This window comes from Lethenteron reissneri, chromosome 27 (genome assembly GCF_015708825.2).
Source record: "Lethenteron reissneri isolate LAM-NWPU_2019-01 chromosome 27, ASM1570882v1, whole genome shotgun sequence".
Taxonomy (NCBI): Eukaryota; Metazoa; Chordata; class Hyperoartia; order Petromyzontiformes; family Petromyzontidae; genus Lethenteron; species Lethenteron reissneri.
The window spans coordinates 13,740,980-13,757,093 of NC_083805.1; the positions used below are offsets into that span (position 1 = coordinate 13,740,980).

Below are 16,114 nucleotides of genomic sequence, written 5' to 3' on the forward strand. Positions count from 1 at the left end.
CACTTCCCAATGTGGTATCGACTGCAAACTTGGTATATTTATGTCATACCGATGACAATACAATATTTTATGACGAAAAAAAAAAACGTATCTTTTTAAACATTCTTTTTATATGTTATGTTTCGGCTTGGCTCAAATTGTCCACGCTCAACTTACGTTGGCTGTAAATCACCATGGCCCCTTACGTTATGGCAAGCTTCGGGGCCACTTGTTGGAGTCGTGGAGTTCTTCCATTGCTAGTTGGGTACATTTCATTAAAGCGTGTTTAAAAAAGTTTTCTTAAATATTACTTATTTGTTTGCGCAAAAGGGTTTCGCGATGGCGGTATGTTTGGTGTTGAGACCCACCGGGCGGCAGGCGCGGCAAATCCCTTTCGGTTTGGCGCGACGGAAATTTGTGTTGCGTTTGAGTTTTTGCATCGTGTGCCCATGTTCGAAACTACAAATAAAATGTCGGTTCAATCGGTTGTCATTATTTGCAGCCTTTTTTATTGCAAGAAGGCTCCCCCCCCATGCTGTGTCGATCGTGGGGAGTTGTTTGGGCATACTTCACCACGCTGGTCAGTGTGTGTTGGTGAAGCGGGGAGGGTGTTGTGGAGGGGGGGGGTAGGACCTGTTCAGCTATCACTCGCCACTGTTTTTTAGCTGTGGCCGGGAATTTAACTGAATTGGCCAGGGTTCATAGCACAGCAGTGCACTAACCACTCTGCTGCTTCAGGCTGCGACCTGAGGTGGTTTTCTCAGGACATTCAAAACCCTTTTTTTGAGGCAGCTGCTGTCCTTGGACATCTGTTAGTCTTCCCAGGAAATCAAGGTACTGGCTTTTGCCAGTCGTGTAGTCAATAATAATAATGCACCACTCAAGACCACGTGTTGACACGTATCTCTCCGCTCTGCTGTTATTCTCAGATATTCTAGTTCACACAAATGCGTCCGGGTTTTTTGTATTTCATAGGCGGTAACTTTAGCGCCACGACTCCCCCTACCCGGATTCGTTGTACTGTACCTTATTGGTGTTAACACGTGCATGAAGAGTTACTGATGTTAATTCTATGTCGATTTTAGTGTACGGATGCCGTGGCACTGGCACATGAACGTGCTGTTATTTGCGGGATTGTGTGTGTGATTTTGTTGTGTGTTTCCACTTGTGTATGCTTTCACTTTGTAAGTAGGTCAAAAGCCTTCCACCACATCAAATATCCGAGCCACGTCCAACATTGGTGGCGAATATCCGAACCAGTCTAGGACCCTTAGGGTGACTCAGCCTAAAATGAATACCTGGTGTGGTGTGTAAACATCAGCACTCGGGAGACAAAGGCGGCCGGGTGTGGTGTCAGCCACACCACCTCCTTGCGTGTTGTGCCGGCCTTTATCAGTGATATTCGCTAACAGCACTTGCCCTAATGGCCTATTAAAGGCGATAACGGGGGATTTTGCAGTGGTGCTGTAATGTTTAATGCACTACACTTTGACCCCGACTTCATGGCTATGTTACAAATCATCACTATCAGTTAATGAGGTACTAGAATTAATTGCGGGCTACCGCGAGGTTGACTCAACTTCACGTGCGTACCCAATATGATTCGTGTGCATCTTCACAGGGAATGCAAAGGTGGCCTGGATAGGTGGTGCTGATCTCTCGAGCCCTTCGTGCGCCATGCCAGCCTTTGCAAGCGCTTGCTGACTTTATGGTCATTGTCTCCTCTTGTGGCACTGTGTAGATAATGGAGCGACCGGAGGAGAAAGAAGTTCTATTACCACCATCTCTGACACCTGACAAAGTTGCAGAGGTAGACACACACATCCGCACTTATGAATGCCAGCACAGCACACGAGGGGTCGGGTGGCTAGCACCACGCCTAGTGGCGATGTTTACACACCGCATCAGGACTTCATTTGAGGCTGAGTCAACCTAGGGGAGGCCCAGGACCGGTTCATAAAATCGTCACTGGCGTTGGCCATGAGCAGGAATCGAAATCGGGTCCCCGGGTTTATAGAGCAGCATGCTAACCACTGCACTACCACTTCATATACACAGTCGCATGAACAGTCACCAATCGCCATTCGGTAGCGGTGACATGACTAAGGGTCACTTTGAGGTTGTCACTTGAAGTGCGGAAGGCTCGCCGTCACGGGACAGACTGAGGTGCCATGGGTTGGCTAACTGAGATGACTGGCAGATGCCCCCCTTTGTGGTGCCCACTGTGCCAACTCCCTGCATCTTAGTTGCCTGGCGCTGCGCTCATTGTTGTGAGCGTCGCTCCTCTTCCCTCCGTTGTTGCCCATGTGTTTCTCCATTAATATTTACAAATGCATGTAGAGTAACATAATGTTCATGTAATAAGTGACCCTCTCCCCACAGCCCAGAGGTTTGATGAAATGTCACGACGTGGGGTCGTGATTTGATTCAAGGATCGATTCTTTGTTGCCTCGATTTTTATGTCGTAATTTATTATTTCTCGTTTGTACAGTTTTGTTGGCCCCATTAGCCTAAATGTAACATTAGTTGTATATGCATATACGAATCAGAATATTTATACTGGAGGAATCCAATGAGCTCTTTTTCACAGATGTCCAGTAGGAGCGAGTAAGAACGTTACAACAACAAACAATACAAAAACATGATAAATTGGCATGAATTGTACATAATTTATTCACACAGGCACAATTCTATGCATGTTTCGTGAGTGAGATAATAAAATGTAATTGATTAATAGATGCATCCATACCTACCTAGTATACGTGTATGCACACACAGTCACATGCACCAATACATTAACACTAGTAAAGACAAACATGACCTTTATAAACTTGATTTGAAGCTTTCGTGACTGCAGGCATTACTCTTTGGTTCTTTCGGTAAAGTCACATAGAAAGAAAAGAAATTAAATAATAGAATGCGACGTTTTGATTGCAACACAAGCAATCGTCATCAGGTAGACAACAAACCTAGTAAACTTAGAAATATAATGCAATACAACACAGAGAGTCGGCTAACACAACAGTCAACACCCTACCTGGTTGATTACGTTCTTCCAAAGATTGCCAAAGAGTATGACCTTTATAGTCTGCATAAATATTTATGGAAAGTGCTGTTAGTGAGAACCTATTAATGCCAGAATGGTTTACTTGAGTGTGGTGTGACCAGCATTATTTGAGGTTGGTTAACCTAAACATGAAATAGCAAAATAAAAGAATGCCTCCATCACATAGTTGTCTCTCCACATGAAAAAATATTTTGACAAATCCCATTTGCCGTACGGCCTTCTGGGAGTGTATCCTATAAACAGCATTGGTTGCTGACTCGCAAACTCTGGACCGATTTTAAACATTCACCGTATCATCAGCAGTCAGGCTTGCTTGAACCAATGCTCGTGAACTGCCCAACGTTTTGGTTTTATGATCACCTGATGTTAGCCGTGGCTGGGAATAGAACCCAGGTCGTCAGGTTCGTAGCAGAGTGCACTAACCACTGCACCACTGCCCCCCCACATTAACATGCACACGCGTACGTGGCCACACACTGATTCACATACGTGTTGCCTGGTAACCCCACTTTGTATTATCCCCACTGTTCCGTGTTGCCTCCACTTCCCGTGTTACCTCCAACGTGTCCCATCTGCCCAGGTGGCGCTGTGGTTAGAGTACTCAACCCGAAGTCATAAAGTCACAAGTTCAAATTTCAATTGAGGGTACACTTCATGAACCCAGTATTAATAGCCCATCTATTAGATCAGAAAATCAGAATCAGAATCAGAATCTTCATGAACCCAGTATCAATATCCCATCTATTAGATCAAGTATAACTTTACCATAGTAATGTAGAATTTCCACCACTGGCCATCCGAAAGTCGCCATCCGCTCGCCACCCGTTTGAGCGGGAGGCTCTGTAAATTTTAACCGTACCTGTCTCTGCATTACATCTGTTAAACAGAACAGAGTGAGGTGTCCATAATAGAGTTTTTTTGGGTTAGATCACGTAAATATAAATATTTCTTTAAACCCGCCACCACAGGACACAGCCAATTAGTAAGGTTTTTCACCTACACAAAACATGCCAATCAGTTACTTGTTCAGCACACCGGTGTGTTGGAGAGTAAACCCACAACATTTACAATTCGAGTACGATGCTTCGCTGGTAATTACAAGCCTCATTAGGCGACAACTAGAATTATGGAGAAATCCTCCTTTTTCGGTCTTAAGTACAGGGGTAAATATGATGTCGTCACTGTGAACCAATCAAGTGCGAAGACCAGAGAGGGGTCATATCAATTACAATGGATATCTCTGATTTGAGTGAAGTGGCCGCATGGTTCAGGGTGAAGAGATCCTGAACTGCCACCACCACTTGGTTCATATCAAGAGTTTTAGCCACCTGTGGTTAAACTGGATTCTCAAATTTAGCGAGCTGATGGTCTCAGCCTGGTCATCTATACCCACAGCCATGACCCTCATTACCTCCATGTCCCCCATAACCACTGTGACCCATTCATTACCCACGACTCCCATCACCCCCGCTAACCATTACCCATTACCTCTCTGACCATTGTTACCCATTACACATTAGCCCCGTGACCCCCGTGGCCACCGTTACCCATTACCCCCCATGTCCCCTGTTACCCCGTGACCCCATAACCTGCATCAGGGCTCGGTCCGGGTGACCCTGCAGGAGACAGTAGAGCTGGAGCACGGATCAGGGCTGTGGGGCGGCCATGCCTTCACCTACCTGTGCCTGTGGTACGGGCTCAGCTTCTGCACGCTGGTGCTCAACAAGTACATCCTCTCGCTGCTGGGCGGCGAGCCCGCCACGCTGGGTACGTACAGACACACGCACGCACCGCATGCGGACATGGGCGAGGATGCACTGTGTTTGTGCGCGAGTGGCTGGATAGGGGGGGGGCTAAACGATCGCGGTACGTGCTGGAGAAGAGATTGGCTGCTGCGGTAACAGAAGGATGTAGGACTGAGTGGACTTGCTGTTGACTGGTACCAGCAGTGTTCAGATTGGCCTCTGTGGAGGAGGCTCGTGAAGGACGCTCCTGGGAAGTTGGAAGCAGTCGCCCTCCAACAACAGTGGGGGGCAGAGGAGCGATGCTCACAATGATGAGCGCAGTGCTGGAGTGACTAAAACGCAGAAAGTTGGCATATTGGGGAGGACAGGTGGTGCATCTGCCAGTCATCTCAGTCAACCCATGACACCTGTAACCTTCTGCGAGTGAGCCATCGACACTTCAAGCCTCATCATGCACCTCGGCTAGCACAAGCGCCGTGGAGACGTCACCGCTACTGAGTAGCGAACAGCGGCTGTTGTTGGAGGTGGGGGCATTTGTGGCGGTGCAGTGGTTGGCGCGCTATGCGACTCACCCAGTTCCCTCAGTTTGACTCCTGGCCATGCCTACCATCAATGGCGAGAGATCTGAACCAGTTCTGGTCGATTAAGCCTTAAATAAATCCTCGGTGCAGTGTGCTAACATCAGCATTGGGGAGACAAAGGGGCCAGGCGTGGTGATGGCCACACCACCCCGTCGTGTGACGTTGCAGGGGGGTCGAGGTCGCATTCCCAATGTAGACACAACCAGGTCGTCTTCCCCACTCGTGCGTCTCGAGTGCTGACTTGAATAGGCGCTCGCTAACAACACTTGCCTCAAGATTATGTCTCGGCTCAAAAGGGAATTTTGTCCGAAATTTTCATGTGTGTCTTTTTGTGTGTGTAGAATGGTTGTGCAGAAGTTATTGTGCTGAATTACGAATCCAGTGACCTGAGTTCGATTCCCGCTCACGGTCAACACTGTTGACGATTATCAGAACTGGTCCTGAGCCTCCCCTAGGTCGACTTTGCCTCAAATGAGTACCTGGGGCAGTGTGTAGATATTACTACTCGGGAGACAAAGGCGGCCAGGTGTAGTGCTGGCCATCCACCACATTGTGTGCCGTGCCGGCCTTCATAGGTGCTCGCAAACAGCACTCGCCCCAACAGTCTGCTAAATGCTATACGGGGATCTTGGTCTTTGTAGGAGTAGTGCTGACATGTACTGTGTGTATCATACTTCTGTGGGTGTGTGTAGGAGCGGTGCAGATGGTCTCCACGTCGGTCATCGGCTTGATACAGATGTGCCTCCGGAAGTCTTCCCACAAGGACTTCCCCCCCAACTTCGTCTCCGCCATGACGCTCATGGGCGGCATGAGGTGCAGCTCGTCGTGGGGCAGTGCGTTCGGTCTCAGAATTTAGAATCTTTATTTAGACTGAAGGAGGAATCCGATGAAACCAAATTTTTTAAAATGTATCACCAGGTAAGGTCCACTCGGCTATATAGCTCTGTTTCAGAAGCGACCTGGCCACAAATGATAACTCACGGAGGTGGCTTCTCGTGTGTAAATGTATAACAGCCAAATGCTCTAAACGCGTGATGTTGATTCTAAATGTGGAGGGAAAAACCGGAGGACCCGGAGAAAAATTTTACGCGACCACGGGGAGAACATGGAAACTCCAAATATATAGACGTCAGGGTCGGGATCGTACCCACTACCTCCTGCATACCACCTGCATACCAGGCGAGGTAGTTAACATCTTGACGACGTGAATCTTTTTTTCACATATGTACAGTCGGGGCAGGTCAGCAGGTTACAACAACAAACAATGAACAATCCCAAAAAAAAATCGATAGAAGTGCAAAATAGAGAAAAGCTAAGCAAGTCACGAAAAATAATAAACACAAAGTATTAAAGTACAAATTACATAAGTACATACATTCCTGCTGATTTTTCAACACTCAATGCAAGCTTGGGCCAGGCAGCAAAACAACAACAAAAACAGTCCCATACCACACCAAGACAACACACAAAGTTAAATGTGGGTGCAGTAATATTCCCTTATCGTTCCAGTCATCAAAGGCAGTGCTGGTGATGATGATGATCATTGTGACTATTGTTTTGTTGTTGTTGTTGCAGTGTTGCTGGTCAGTTTGTTGTGGTCATTGGGGCTGTAGTTGTGCCACGGTTGTCCTGGTTCTCAAAAGTAGTGGTGATGGTGATGACGATCACTGTGGCTGTTGTTGTGAGTGTATTGTGGTTGTTGCTTGTTGTTGTGGTTGTGAGTAAGTGCGTTGTTGTGGTTGTAGGTGTGCCACGGTGGTGCTGGGCCTTGTTTGCCTCAAGAACGTGGCGGTGTCGTTCGCTGAGACGGTGAAAAGTTCCGCACCGATCTTCACCGTTCTCATGTCACGCTTCATCCTTGGAGAGCACACCGGTACACACCCTGGATACCCGGACACGCCCTGCACACCCATACACACCCTGCATACCATGCACACCATGCACACGAGTACACACCCTTCGCTCACTGCACATATGTTTTGTGCAGTAAGCAGTAACCAGGATGAGTCCATTAATTACTCAGCACGGCATGGCCATAAATGTTTACTGATCCCACATGCCTCTGGGAGCCACATATATGGAGAGGGCTTTAACCTTTACACTACGGAGGGAACAATAATTCTAAGGGGATGATCATTCAGACCTGTAACTGAAGAGAAACCCAACGCAACAGAAACATGAACACAAAGATGTGCAGTTAAATCTCCATGGTTTAACCACAGGGGGCGGTTGACAACTGGATCCTCACCCCTAAGTGGCGGTGAGGTCACCATGCCGCCTGTGCCAGGCCAGGTGCATTTCGAGGCTACGTGAAAACATTACCAAAAGCGAAACGCGGCCGGGAATGGTGCTGACCACCCAACACCTGGTGTGCCGTGCTGGTAAGTTCTCGCTAACGGCACTTGCTCCTACAGTCTGTTAAGTCTATACGGGTGATCTTTGTGCGTGCAGGTTGGCGTGTGTCCGCGTCGCTCATGCCCGTCATGCTGGGCCTGTCCATGTGCACAGCCACTGAGGTCGGATTCAGCTCGCTGGGTTTCAGTGCTGCCCTCTCCACCAACATCGTTGACTGGTAAACCTCTCTCTCCTGCCTCGCTCTCCTCCCTCTCTTGCTCCTGCCTCTCTCTCTTCATACACCTCTCCCACCTCACACACCTCTCTCCCACTTTCCACACCTATCACCCACCTCTCACATCTCTCACACCACCTACACTTCGTCAATGCCACCGGCTCCCGGGGGTGCAGTGGCGAAATGTGGTGGGCACGAGCCCCGGTGCAAGTGCAGTGACATCGGGGATGTCACTGTATGGTGCCGGCCCGGAAGGGCCATGGCGTGCGATGCACCGTCATCGCGTACACCCCGTAGGTGGGTGTAGTACCAGCCCTAGTAGGGCTTGGTGAGCGCTGGGATAGCGCATGCAAGACGCATTAGCGTGCAGGTGTAGCGCTGGCCATCCACTACACCTGGCCGCTTTTTGACATTGAGTTAGTGTGTGTGTGTATAGTGGGAATGGGAGAGTTGCTAACGGTGTTTCACATGTGCGTCTGTGTGCAGTTTACAGAACGTGTTCTCCAAGAAGCTTCTGAGTGGTGACAAATATCGATTTACGTGAGTAGCACACATGCTCAAACCCACACCATTCACACGAGTATGCACATGCACGCACATATTCACAACAACCACCATTCACTTGTGCCAGGCTAGGTGTACTTTGAGCTCACGTTAAGTGTCGAAGGCTAACTGGCAAGAGGTCACGGCACAGACCCAGTTGCCAAGGGTTGACTGACATGACTGACGGACGTCCACTTCACTGCTAACTTTCTGCTTATTAGCCGTCCGGCGCTCTGCTTGTTGTTGTGAGCATCGCCGCTCCACTCTTGTTGGAGGGCGACTGCCTCCGACTGCACAGTAATGTACTTCACGAGCCTCCTCCATGAGGCAGATCTTGACACTGCTGGTACCAGTCTTCGGCAAGTCCACTCGGCTCCACATTCTCCTGTACCACATCAGCCCATCTGTTCTCTAGCCAGTGCCATACATCGTTTAGCCCCCTCTATCCGGCCCAACAGAAACCGCTTGGGAAAGAGGTGGCTGGGCATTCAGGTTACATGACCCAGCCAACGCAGCCATGCTTGCCATATACATACGTACAGTTACACAAGCACACTTTCATGTAACGAGCATGTACCGAATGGACACGTGTAATGGTCTGCACACTGGACTTCCAATGCAGAAGTCACCAGTTCGATCTCCCGGTGCGGCAGTTGAAACAACGGGACACGTTTCGTAAACTCCACCTCTGTCTACCCAGCAGTGCAACTGGGCACACCACAGCTAGTTGATTAGCAGGTTGCGTACGGTGGAGTCAAGTGTGGGTAATCCGACCTTTTCCAAGACGTCTGGACCGGTTCAGACGAATATCTGAACCGGTCCTGTGCCTTCCCCTAGATCGACTCAGCCTGAAATGGGTCCCTGTTGCGGTGTACAAACACGAGTACCGGGGAGACAAAGGCTGGCCACTCGCCCCCCTCGTGTGCCGTGTCAGCCTGCATAGGTGCTTGCGAACGGCATTTTCTTCCAAATTCTGCTAAAAGGCTACACGGAGGATCTTTGTCTCATCGTGTGGGTGTCCGTGTGGGTGTGTGTGGGTGCAGGCCTGCGGAGTTGCAGTTCTATACGAGTGGAGCCGCCGTGTTGATGATGATCCCTGCCTGGTTGCTCATGACGGTACAGCACTCATGTTCTCTCCACCAAGAGTGTGCGTGTGTGGCGCATGTGGGTGTATGTGGTGTGTGCAGGACATGGTGTGGTATGATGTGCGCTGTGGTGTGTAATATACGTGAAGTATTCGGTGCGTGCGTGTGCAGGACATGTTTCGAGCGGTAGAGCAGCGGTCAGAGCCCTGTGGTACGGACCCGGCGACCCGAGTTCGATTCCCGCTGACAATTTTCTGAACCGGTCCTGGGCCTCCACTAGGTCGACTTTACCTCAAATGAGTACCTGGTGTGGTGTGTAAACATCGCCACTGGGGAGATAAAGACGGCTGGGAATGGTGCTGGCCACCCAACTTTGTGTGCCGTGGCAGCCTTCGTAGGTGCTCGCTAACGGCGCTTGCCTCCACATTTGCTGAAGGCTACACAGGGGATATTTGGTGTGTGCAGGACATGGTGTGATGTATTCCATGTGTTTGTCTGCAGGACAGCGTGGAGTGTGGTATGGTGGGTGTTATGCATTAGGAACTACGTATATGTGGTGTGTGCAGGACATGGTGTGGCTAGCCGTGCCCATCACGCCAGACCTGGCTGGCCTACTCGTGACTGACGGAGCTCTCTTCCATGCACAGAGCGTGTGCGCGTTCGCTCTCATGGGATACATCTCCCCCGTCACGTTCAGGTAGGCTCAACATGGACATACCCCGCACACATGCATCACACACCGTACTGCACCAACACATACATCACACACCACACATGCCACGTAACTCACATACAACGCACACCACACACATAAAGCATACAAAACACTGCCCACACGATACACAGACATTCCCTGACCACCAACACACAATTCGCAAAAACACATCCACCCATGTCAATGCATTTGCCCATGCCCGTGTGTATTTGCATGTCCATGCACTCATTTATTTGTGTACCTAATTGTGTACCTGTGTGGATCTATGTGCCCTTGCAAATGTGTCTTTGTGTACCTGTTTTTATACGGGTACATGTGTGTCTAAGTGTATCTGTGTACTCTGTGTATCAATATATGCATGTTTCCCTGTGTATCAATATACGCGTGTTTCCGTGTACATCAATGTGTAGATGTGTGTAATCGGTGTGCCCCTGTTTAGCCATGTGTACGTATGCCTGTCGTTGATCGCGTCTCCCTGTGTTTTCCCCGTGCATCCACGCATGTTCCCGCGAGCAGCGTTGCGAGCACCACGAAGCACGCGCTTTCCATCTGGCTCAGCGTGCTCGTGTTCGGGAACCCCGTGAGCGTCGTCTCCGCTGCGGGCAGCGCCCTCGTCGTGGGTGGGGTCGCGCTCTACAGCCACGCTCGTGCTCACGGCGGGCACGGTGCCACGGCGGCCACGCACGCGACACACGGGACGCAAGGAACGCACGGCACGCCCAGCAACGCTTGCAAGCAGATTAACGTGCAGACGCAAACACACACACACGCGTTGTGATCGGGGCCAGCAGTAGGCCCTTCCATTTCCTGGCAGTGATGCCCTCCTTATGATCCCACGGTGAGCTTGGGGATCAACACTATAAGACGATGGGAAATTTTGGTCAGGCGTAGGCAGAGAGAAGGTTATGGACACCTCGCTTTTACTGGCCACGCGCTGGAGGCAAAAGCCTTTTTGCTACTGGCCATATCTACCTATAGTAGCCACGCCTCTGCCGACGACGCAGCTATTGGCTAAGCAAGGAGGGGCTCCCACAAGTCTTTAATACTTGGGTCCCTATTGTGGAACACAACAGAGTGTTTGAATGAATGGAAGTGCCTGGAAGTTTGACCATTTTCCTTCCAGTTATTGTGTCACAGTGAGACACAAGTCATTAAATCCCAGGAGTCTGATTCACTGGTGGGCTATCCATCCGTGTCATGTGTATAATAATGATACGTCAGCGAATCAAAATATCTCTTGGAGTAATTTGGAGCCACCCTTGTCTCTGATGACCCTGGGTTGTTGGTGGAAATTTAACATTTCTGTTACGCAAGTCGCGTTCTCATGGGACAACCACCACTGTTGAGTTCCTGCAGGGTTGTACGAAGTTTACTGACCACGGCAGGATGATGGGTTGACTTGACACTTTACCACACGATTTTAGCTCGGAAACCTGCTTGTGAATTGGACACACTAACTACTGTGCTGGCTGATTGATGTACATACAATAGCGATGTTTTAGTACATAATTTGAAGATACCTCTATATGGTTTGCGAGCACATGTCAAAACACCACGCCAGAAAAAGTGTGGGGTACGATTCTTAGGACCTGGCAGTGACATTTTACAGTTGGTCTTCACAACGAGTGGCAACGTCACACAATCATGAGTTTGAGAACGGGGTTCAAACAATTCACCTACATCCCTGAGATTGAAAGAAATACTGCAGCTTTAGCAGTAAAAAAAACTGAAGGTCATGGGAAAGTATATACTGTACCTGTCAACTAACATCCCCCAATGTATGTGTTTGTATGTGTGTCTTCATGACAGTAATTGTGAGTTATACATCGGTGCTAATGTGGTTTAAGAGCCTTGGTCTTGTGGAATTATATGATAACCCCCCACCCTGTAGAATCGGCACCTTTGTTGTAAATGTCAGTATTAATGTCAATGCCATTCTTATGCGCCTGTTTGTGTGTGTGTGCGTGCGTGTGTGGTGGGAAGTAGTAACATCGTGGTTCGCTCACCACACCCTCATCCTTGCAACTCGAATTTGAATCCGAGCCATAATTGACACCAGTGGCATGGGGATTTGAAAACTGTCCTTGGCTTCCTCTAGGTTGACTCGGTCTTTAACGAGTACTGTACCTGCTGTGGTGTTGGGATCATCAACATCAGCAACAAAGAGTTGCTTTTCATTTCAGGCTGTGGTGACCTAGGGGAGGGGTGGTCCATCCCGTATTCACATACCAATTCTCCACTGATGTGTGAAACAGCCAGGAATTGAATCCGAGCTGTCTGTGTGCGTGTGTGATTGCATATATGAATATGAATATATCATACATTGTAAAGATTTTACCTTGTAGTCGGGGCAAGTGCGTTTAGCTGTCACTTATTCTAAAATGTAATATATATAATCACAAAGTACTTATGCACAAGTCTCGTTAAGGTGTGAAGAGAATTAAAAAAACAAGTCTTAAGGAAATAGAATATTGTGTTATGTTAACACAACTTTGTCTAAACTGTGTGCTTGCTGCATTACAGCTACACCACTTTAACATCTCAATTAAGCATCAATCTTAATTCAGGGACTAGCTTCTTCAGAAATGCATCCACGTTTCCTGTTGTAACTTTGCGACAAACTTGTCTTTCTTAATTCTATGATTTTAGTTGTGTTCATACTTTTCTGGTGAACGTGTAATAGCTTTTTCATGTGTTACAAAGCTGAATTTTATTTGTGTGTGCAATAACTGGTAACCAGACTTAGACCAACTCCATACAAAATCTTGACTTAAAGCTTTCGTGACTGCAGGAATTCATATTCTTTGGGTCTTTCGGTAAAGTCGCGTAGATAGAGTAAAATAATCAAAATTTAATAAAGTGAATAAAAAATAATCAAAATATCACGTTTAGATCGCAACTGATGACGATCGCTTGTGTTGCTCCCTACACTTGAGACACAGACCAACAGAAAACTTGATATCCCCGGTAACAACCTGCTTCAATAACTGGTGGCTGAAACGATATTGGTTGAGTGCCTTTGGCCACAGCCATTCAAAGCCAGTCACATGCTGAACGTGAATTTTAATATCAACCTGTGCTTTGTGGGACCACGTGTTAAAACGAAAAATGCAGGAACTTGATTTGGAGAAGAAAAAAAACATACACATGCAAGTAAAGGTGTAAAAACATAATCCAATAATTTTCCAAGCTGCGTTCTTTTCAAATATCCTATTGTTTGCAATTTTTTCATTACATTGCCAACGTGGGTGTACGAATTGTAATTATTTGATAATGCCAAAACATGTTTTGCATTACAATGTTGGTTTATTACGTTACAAATGTACAAAGTGATTATTGTGTTTTTTTGTTATGGCTGATGAATCAAAAGGGCACAAAGCAGATGGGCCATCGTGCCCTATGTTAAGCAGAATTTATTCAAGCGCGCGGTGTACCATATTTTACAGATGATATGTTGTGCACAGTATCAATCTTACAGAATATAAATATGGCCAGACACCTGCAAGGTTATATGAGGCACTCCCAAATAAGCATGTTTGTGGTGATAATATAATCTCATTTGGCATCCTTGAATGAGTTGTGGAAATTACACATTCCCATGGTGGAGACCAGTCTCCTTGTAGAATGACCACTATAACTTCCCACAAAATGAAACCTCATTTTGTTGGCCCTGGAGATATGATGAACGGCTGGGTTGATTTCAAACCTGGATATATTGTGAGTGATATCCTCTGGAAATCGTGCCATGTGGCTGGATATCATGAGAAAATGGGCACAGATTTCTTTGCTGTTTCATAAATTCTGAATTGTACAAATCTAAAAAGTTTACAAGTAATGACAAGCACCCATGTAGTTTCTCGCTTTGGTTTAAGGTTCATGAAACAAAGAAACTAGGATGGTATGCGCACCTGCTTACATGGGACCCAGATTCAGCACCCACTCGCTGGATTGCACGTCCACAGATTATGGGCATCTGATGCACATACACCAGCATCACCGCCGCAACTCTTGATGCGAGACCTCGTCATTCAGACTCCCATCCCTGTGTGGTCCGTTAACCCAACCTCTAGGTTTGAAGGTTGAGGAGTGAGCCTGTAGAGATGGGCAGTCTTCACTACATGCATTGGCAGTAGTGGTTTTGTAATGTCTGTAAAACTGCGATGTTTGAGTTGAAATAAAAGCTTTTTTTTAAAAAGAATTCCCGAGTTTCCTTGAATGTTCTATGGGGTTATGCATTGTGGTGATAGAAAATACATGCGAAATTAAATTTTTTGCATCATCCATTGTCCACGTCACCATCCCACATGGTCCAACCCTGCTACCTTCCATCTCACTCCACATCAACCGATGTCATTGCTGCATCTCCACAGTGGTCAATTTTGAACACGTTCTCTTCTTAGGCTGCCATTCCATCACCAACTTCATGCATAAGCCAAATGTAAGCTATATTCACAATAAAATTCCAGGAATGTGTTGTGCTAATTAAATTAACATACGTGATATTACCTGTGCTCAGTGATACATGTGCATGGTAACTCTACGTGAGGTAAGGGAATTATTACAACTTCTTGTGATCTCTCAATATCCCATTGGGAATATCTATCTTTTACAGTGAAACCAACTCCAACAGTGCACTTAACGCTTAGAGCTGGTCTATTTAGTCTTAAGACCTGGCAATGCCCTCTTGTGGCCGATCCTGATATTTCACGTGGAGTTTGGCAAGTTGTGTGTTGTGTGGTAGAATGTGGCCACTCCCACCTTTATCAATACGTCTCATTAGCGTGAAAGAGCAGATAGACTACTCGATAGAGATCCCTCCCGTGGAGCCCCTTTCACCATAAGCTATTTGAGCAAGCAATTGAAGGGCTGTGCTTGCTTACAATTGATTAGACTGGGTGCAACAATTGCTCAGGACTATTTGATCACTTATTTCGCCAAATTAATGTCATAGCCCGTTAATAGGCCCTGATTATTTTAAATAATCAAAGTGTCTGTTCACATAAACTCACAAACCCCCACGTGTGGCCATGAGCAAGTGCCGTCAAATCCACATTTCTCTAGCCAGGACCAGTCTCTCCATTAGGCAACCTCTCTCGACTCACAAAGTGGTTCCTATTTGATCAACCCTAGGGGAATGCTTGGCTGAGCAAACCTCATATTGATTATAAATTGAAACTGATTTTGAGGTCGGCCTTCTGCTGTATCACTCAGAGTAATGAGGGGTTAGGAAGCTACTATCGAAACTGTCACTGTACTTATTGATCTTGCTGTTACTGCAACACTCTCTCTTGACCAGATGGCGACTAATCTCCTCAACAATCGTTATACGGTTTTGGAAAAACTAGACGATGGAGGATTTGGCGAGGTGTACAAATGCTGGGACCACAGGGACCACAAGGAGATGGCCTTCAAAAAGACTGACATCACATTAAGGTGAGAGAGACCAAGTAATGATGTGCTTCACAATCTTCACTGAAAAGTAGCTTCCTGTCAGAGAAACTCACGTGTGCCTACCTAGACAAGACGCAATACGTTTTCCATTTTAATGATGATGCAATTTCCAACATTCTCATGAGTTTCGATTTAAAGCTTTCGTAACTGCAGGAATTCATCTTCTTGGTTCTTTCGGTAAGTCACGTAGAAGGGAAGTAATAAAATAATAAAAATAAAACATAATAAAATAATTCTCACGACGTTTCGGTCACAACACAAGCAGCCGTCCTCAGGTGAAGAACATGTCTGTCGATAAGACAGAGTCTAAATGTACATTTAGATTTAGACATGTTCTTCACCTGAGGACGGCTGCTTGCGTTGTGGCCGAAACGTCGTG

The 16,114-nt window shown here is 47.2% G+C and overlaps 1 protein-coding gene across 2 annotated transcripts in view; it reads left to right on the top strand.

The window, feature by feature from the left end:
* SLC35E2B (solute carrier family 35 member E2B) overlaps positions 1-14,482 on the top strand; it is a 29,510-nt gene extending 15,028 nt beyond the window's left edge. For both annotated transcript variants that reach the window (XM_061561495.1, XM_061561494.1), the window contains exons 2-10: positions 1,721-1,789; positions 4,645-4,813; positions 6,065-6,185; positions 7,118-7,245; positions 7,824-7,944; positions 8,428-8,481; positions 9,528-9,600; positions 10,136-10,266; positions 10,801-14,482. In XM_061561495.1, coding sequence (XP_061417479.1) covers positions 1,724-1,789; positions 4,645-4,813; positions 6,065-6,185; positions 7,118-7,245; positions 7,824-7,944; positions 8,428-8,481; positions 9,528-9,600; positions 10,136-10,266; positions 10,801-11,062 — 1,125 coding nt within the window. In that variant the 5' untranslated portion in view covers positions 1,721-1,723 and the 3' untranslated portion in view covers positions 11,063-14,482. The remainder of the gene's footprint in view (positions 1-1,720; positions 1,790-4,644; positions 4,814-6,064; positions 6,186-7,117; positions 7,246-7,823; positions 7,945-8,427; positions 8,482-9,527; positions 9,601-10,135; positions 10,267-10,800) is intronic.
* Positions 14,483-16,114: the final 1,632 nt, after the last annotated feature.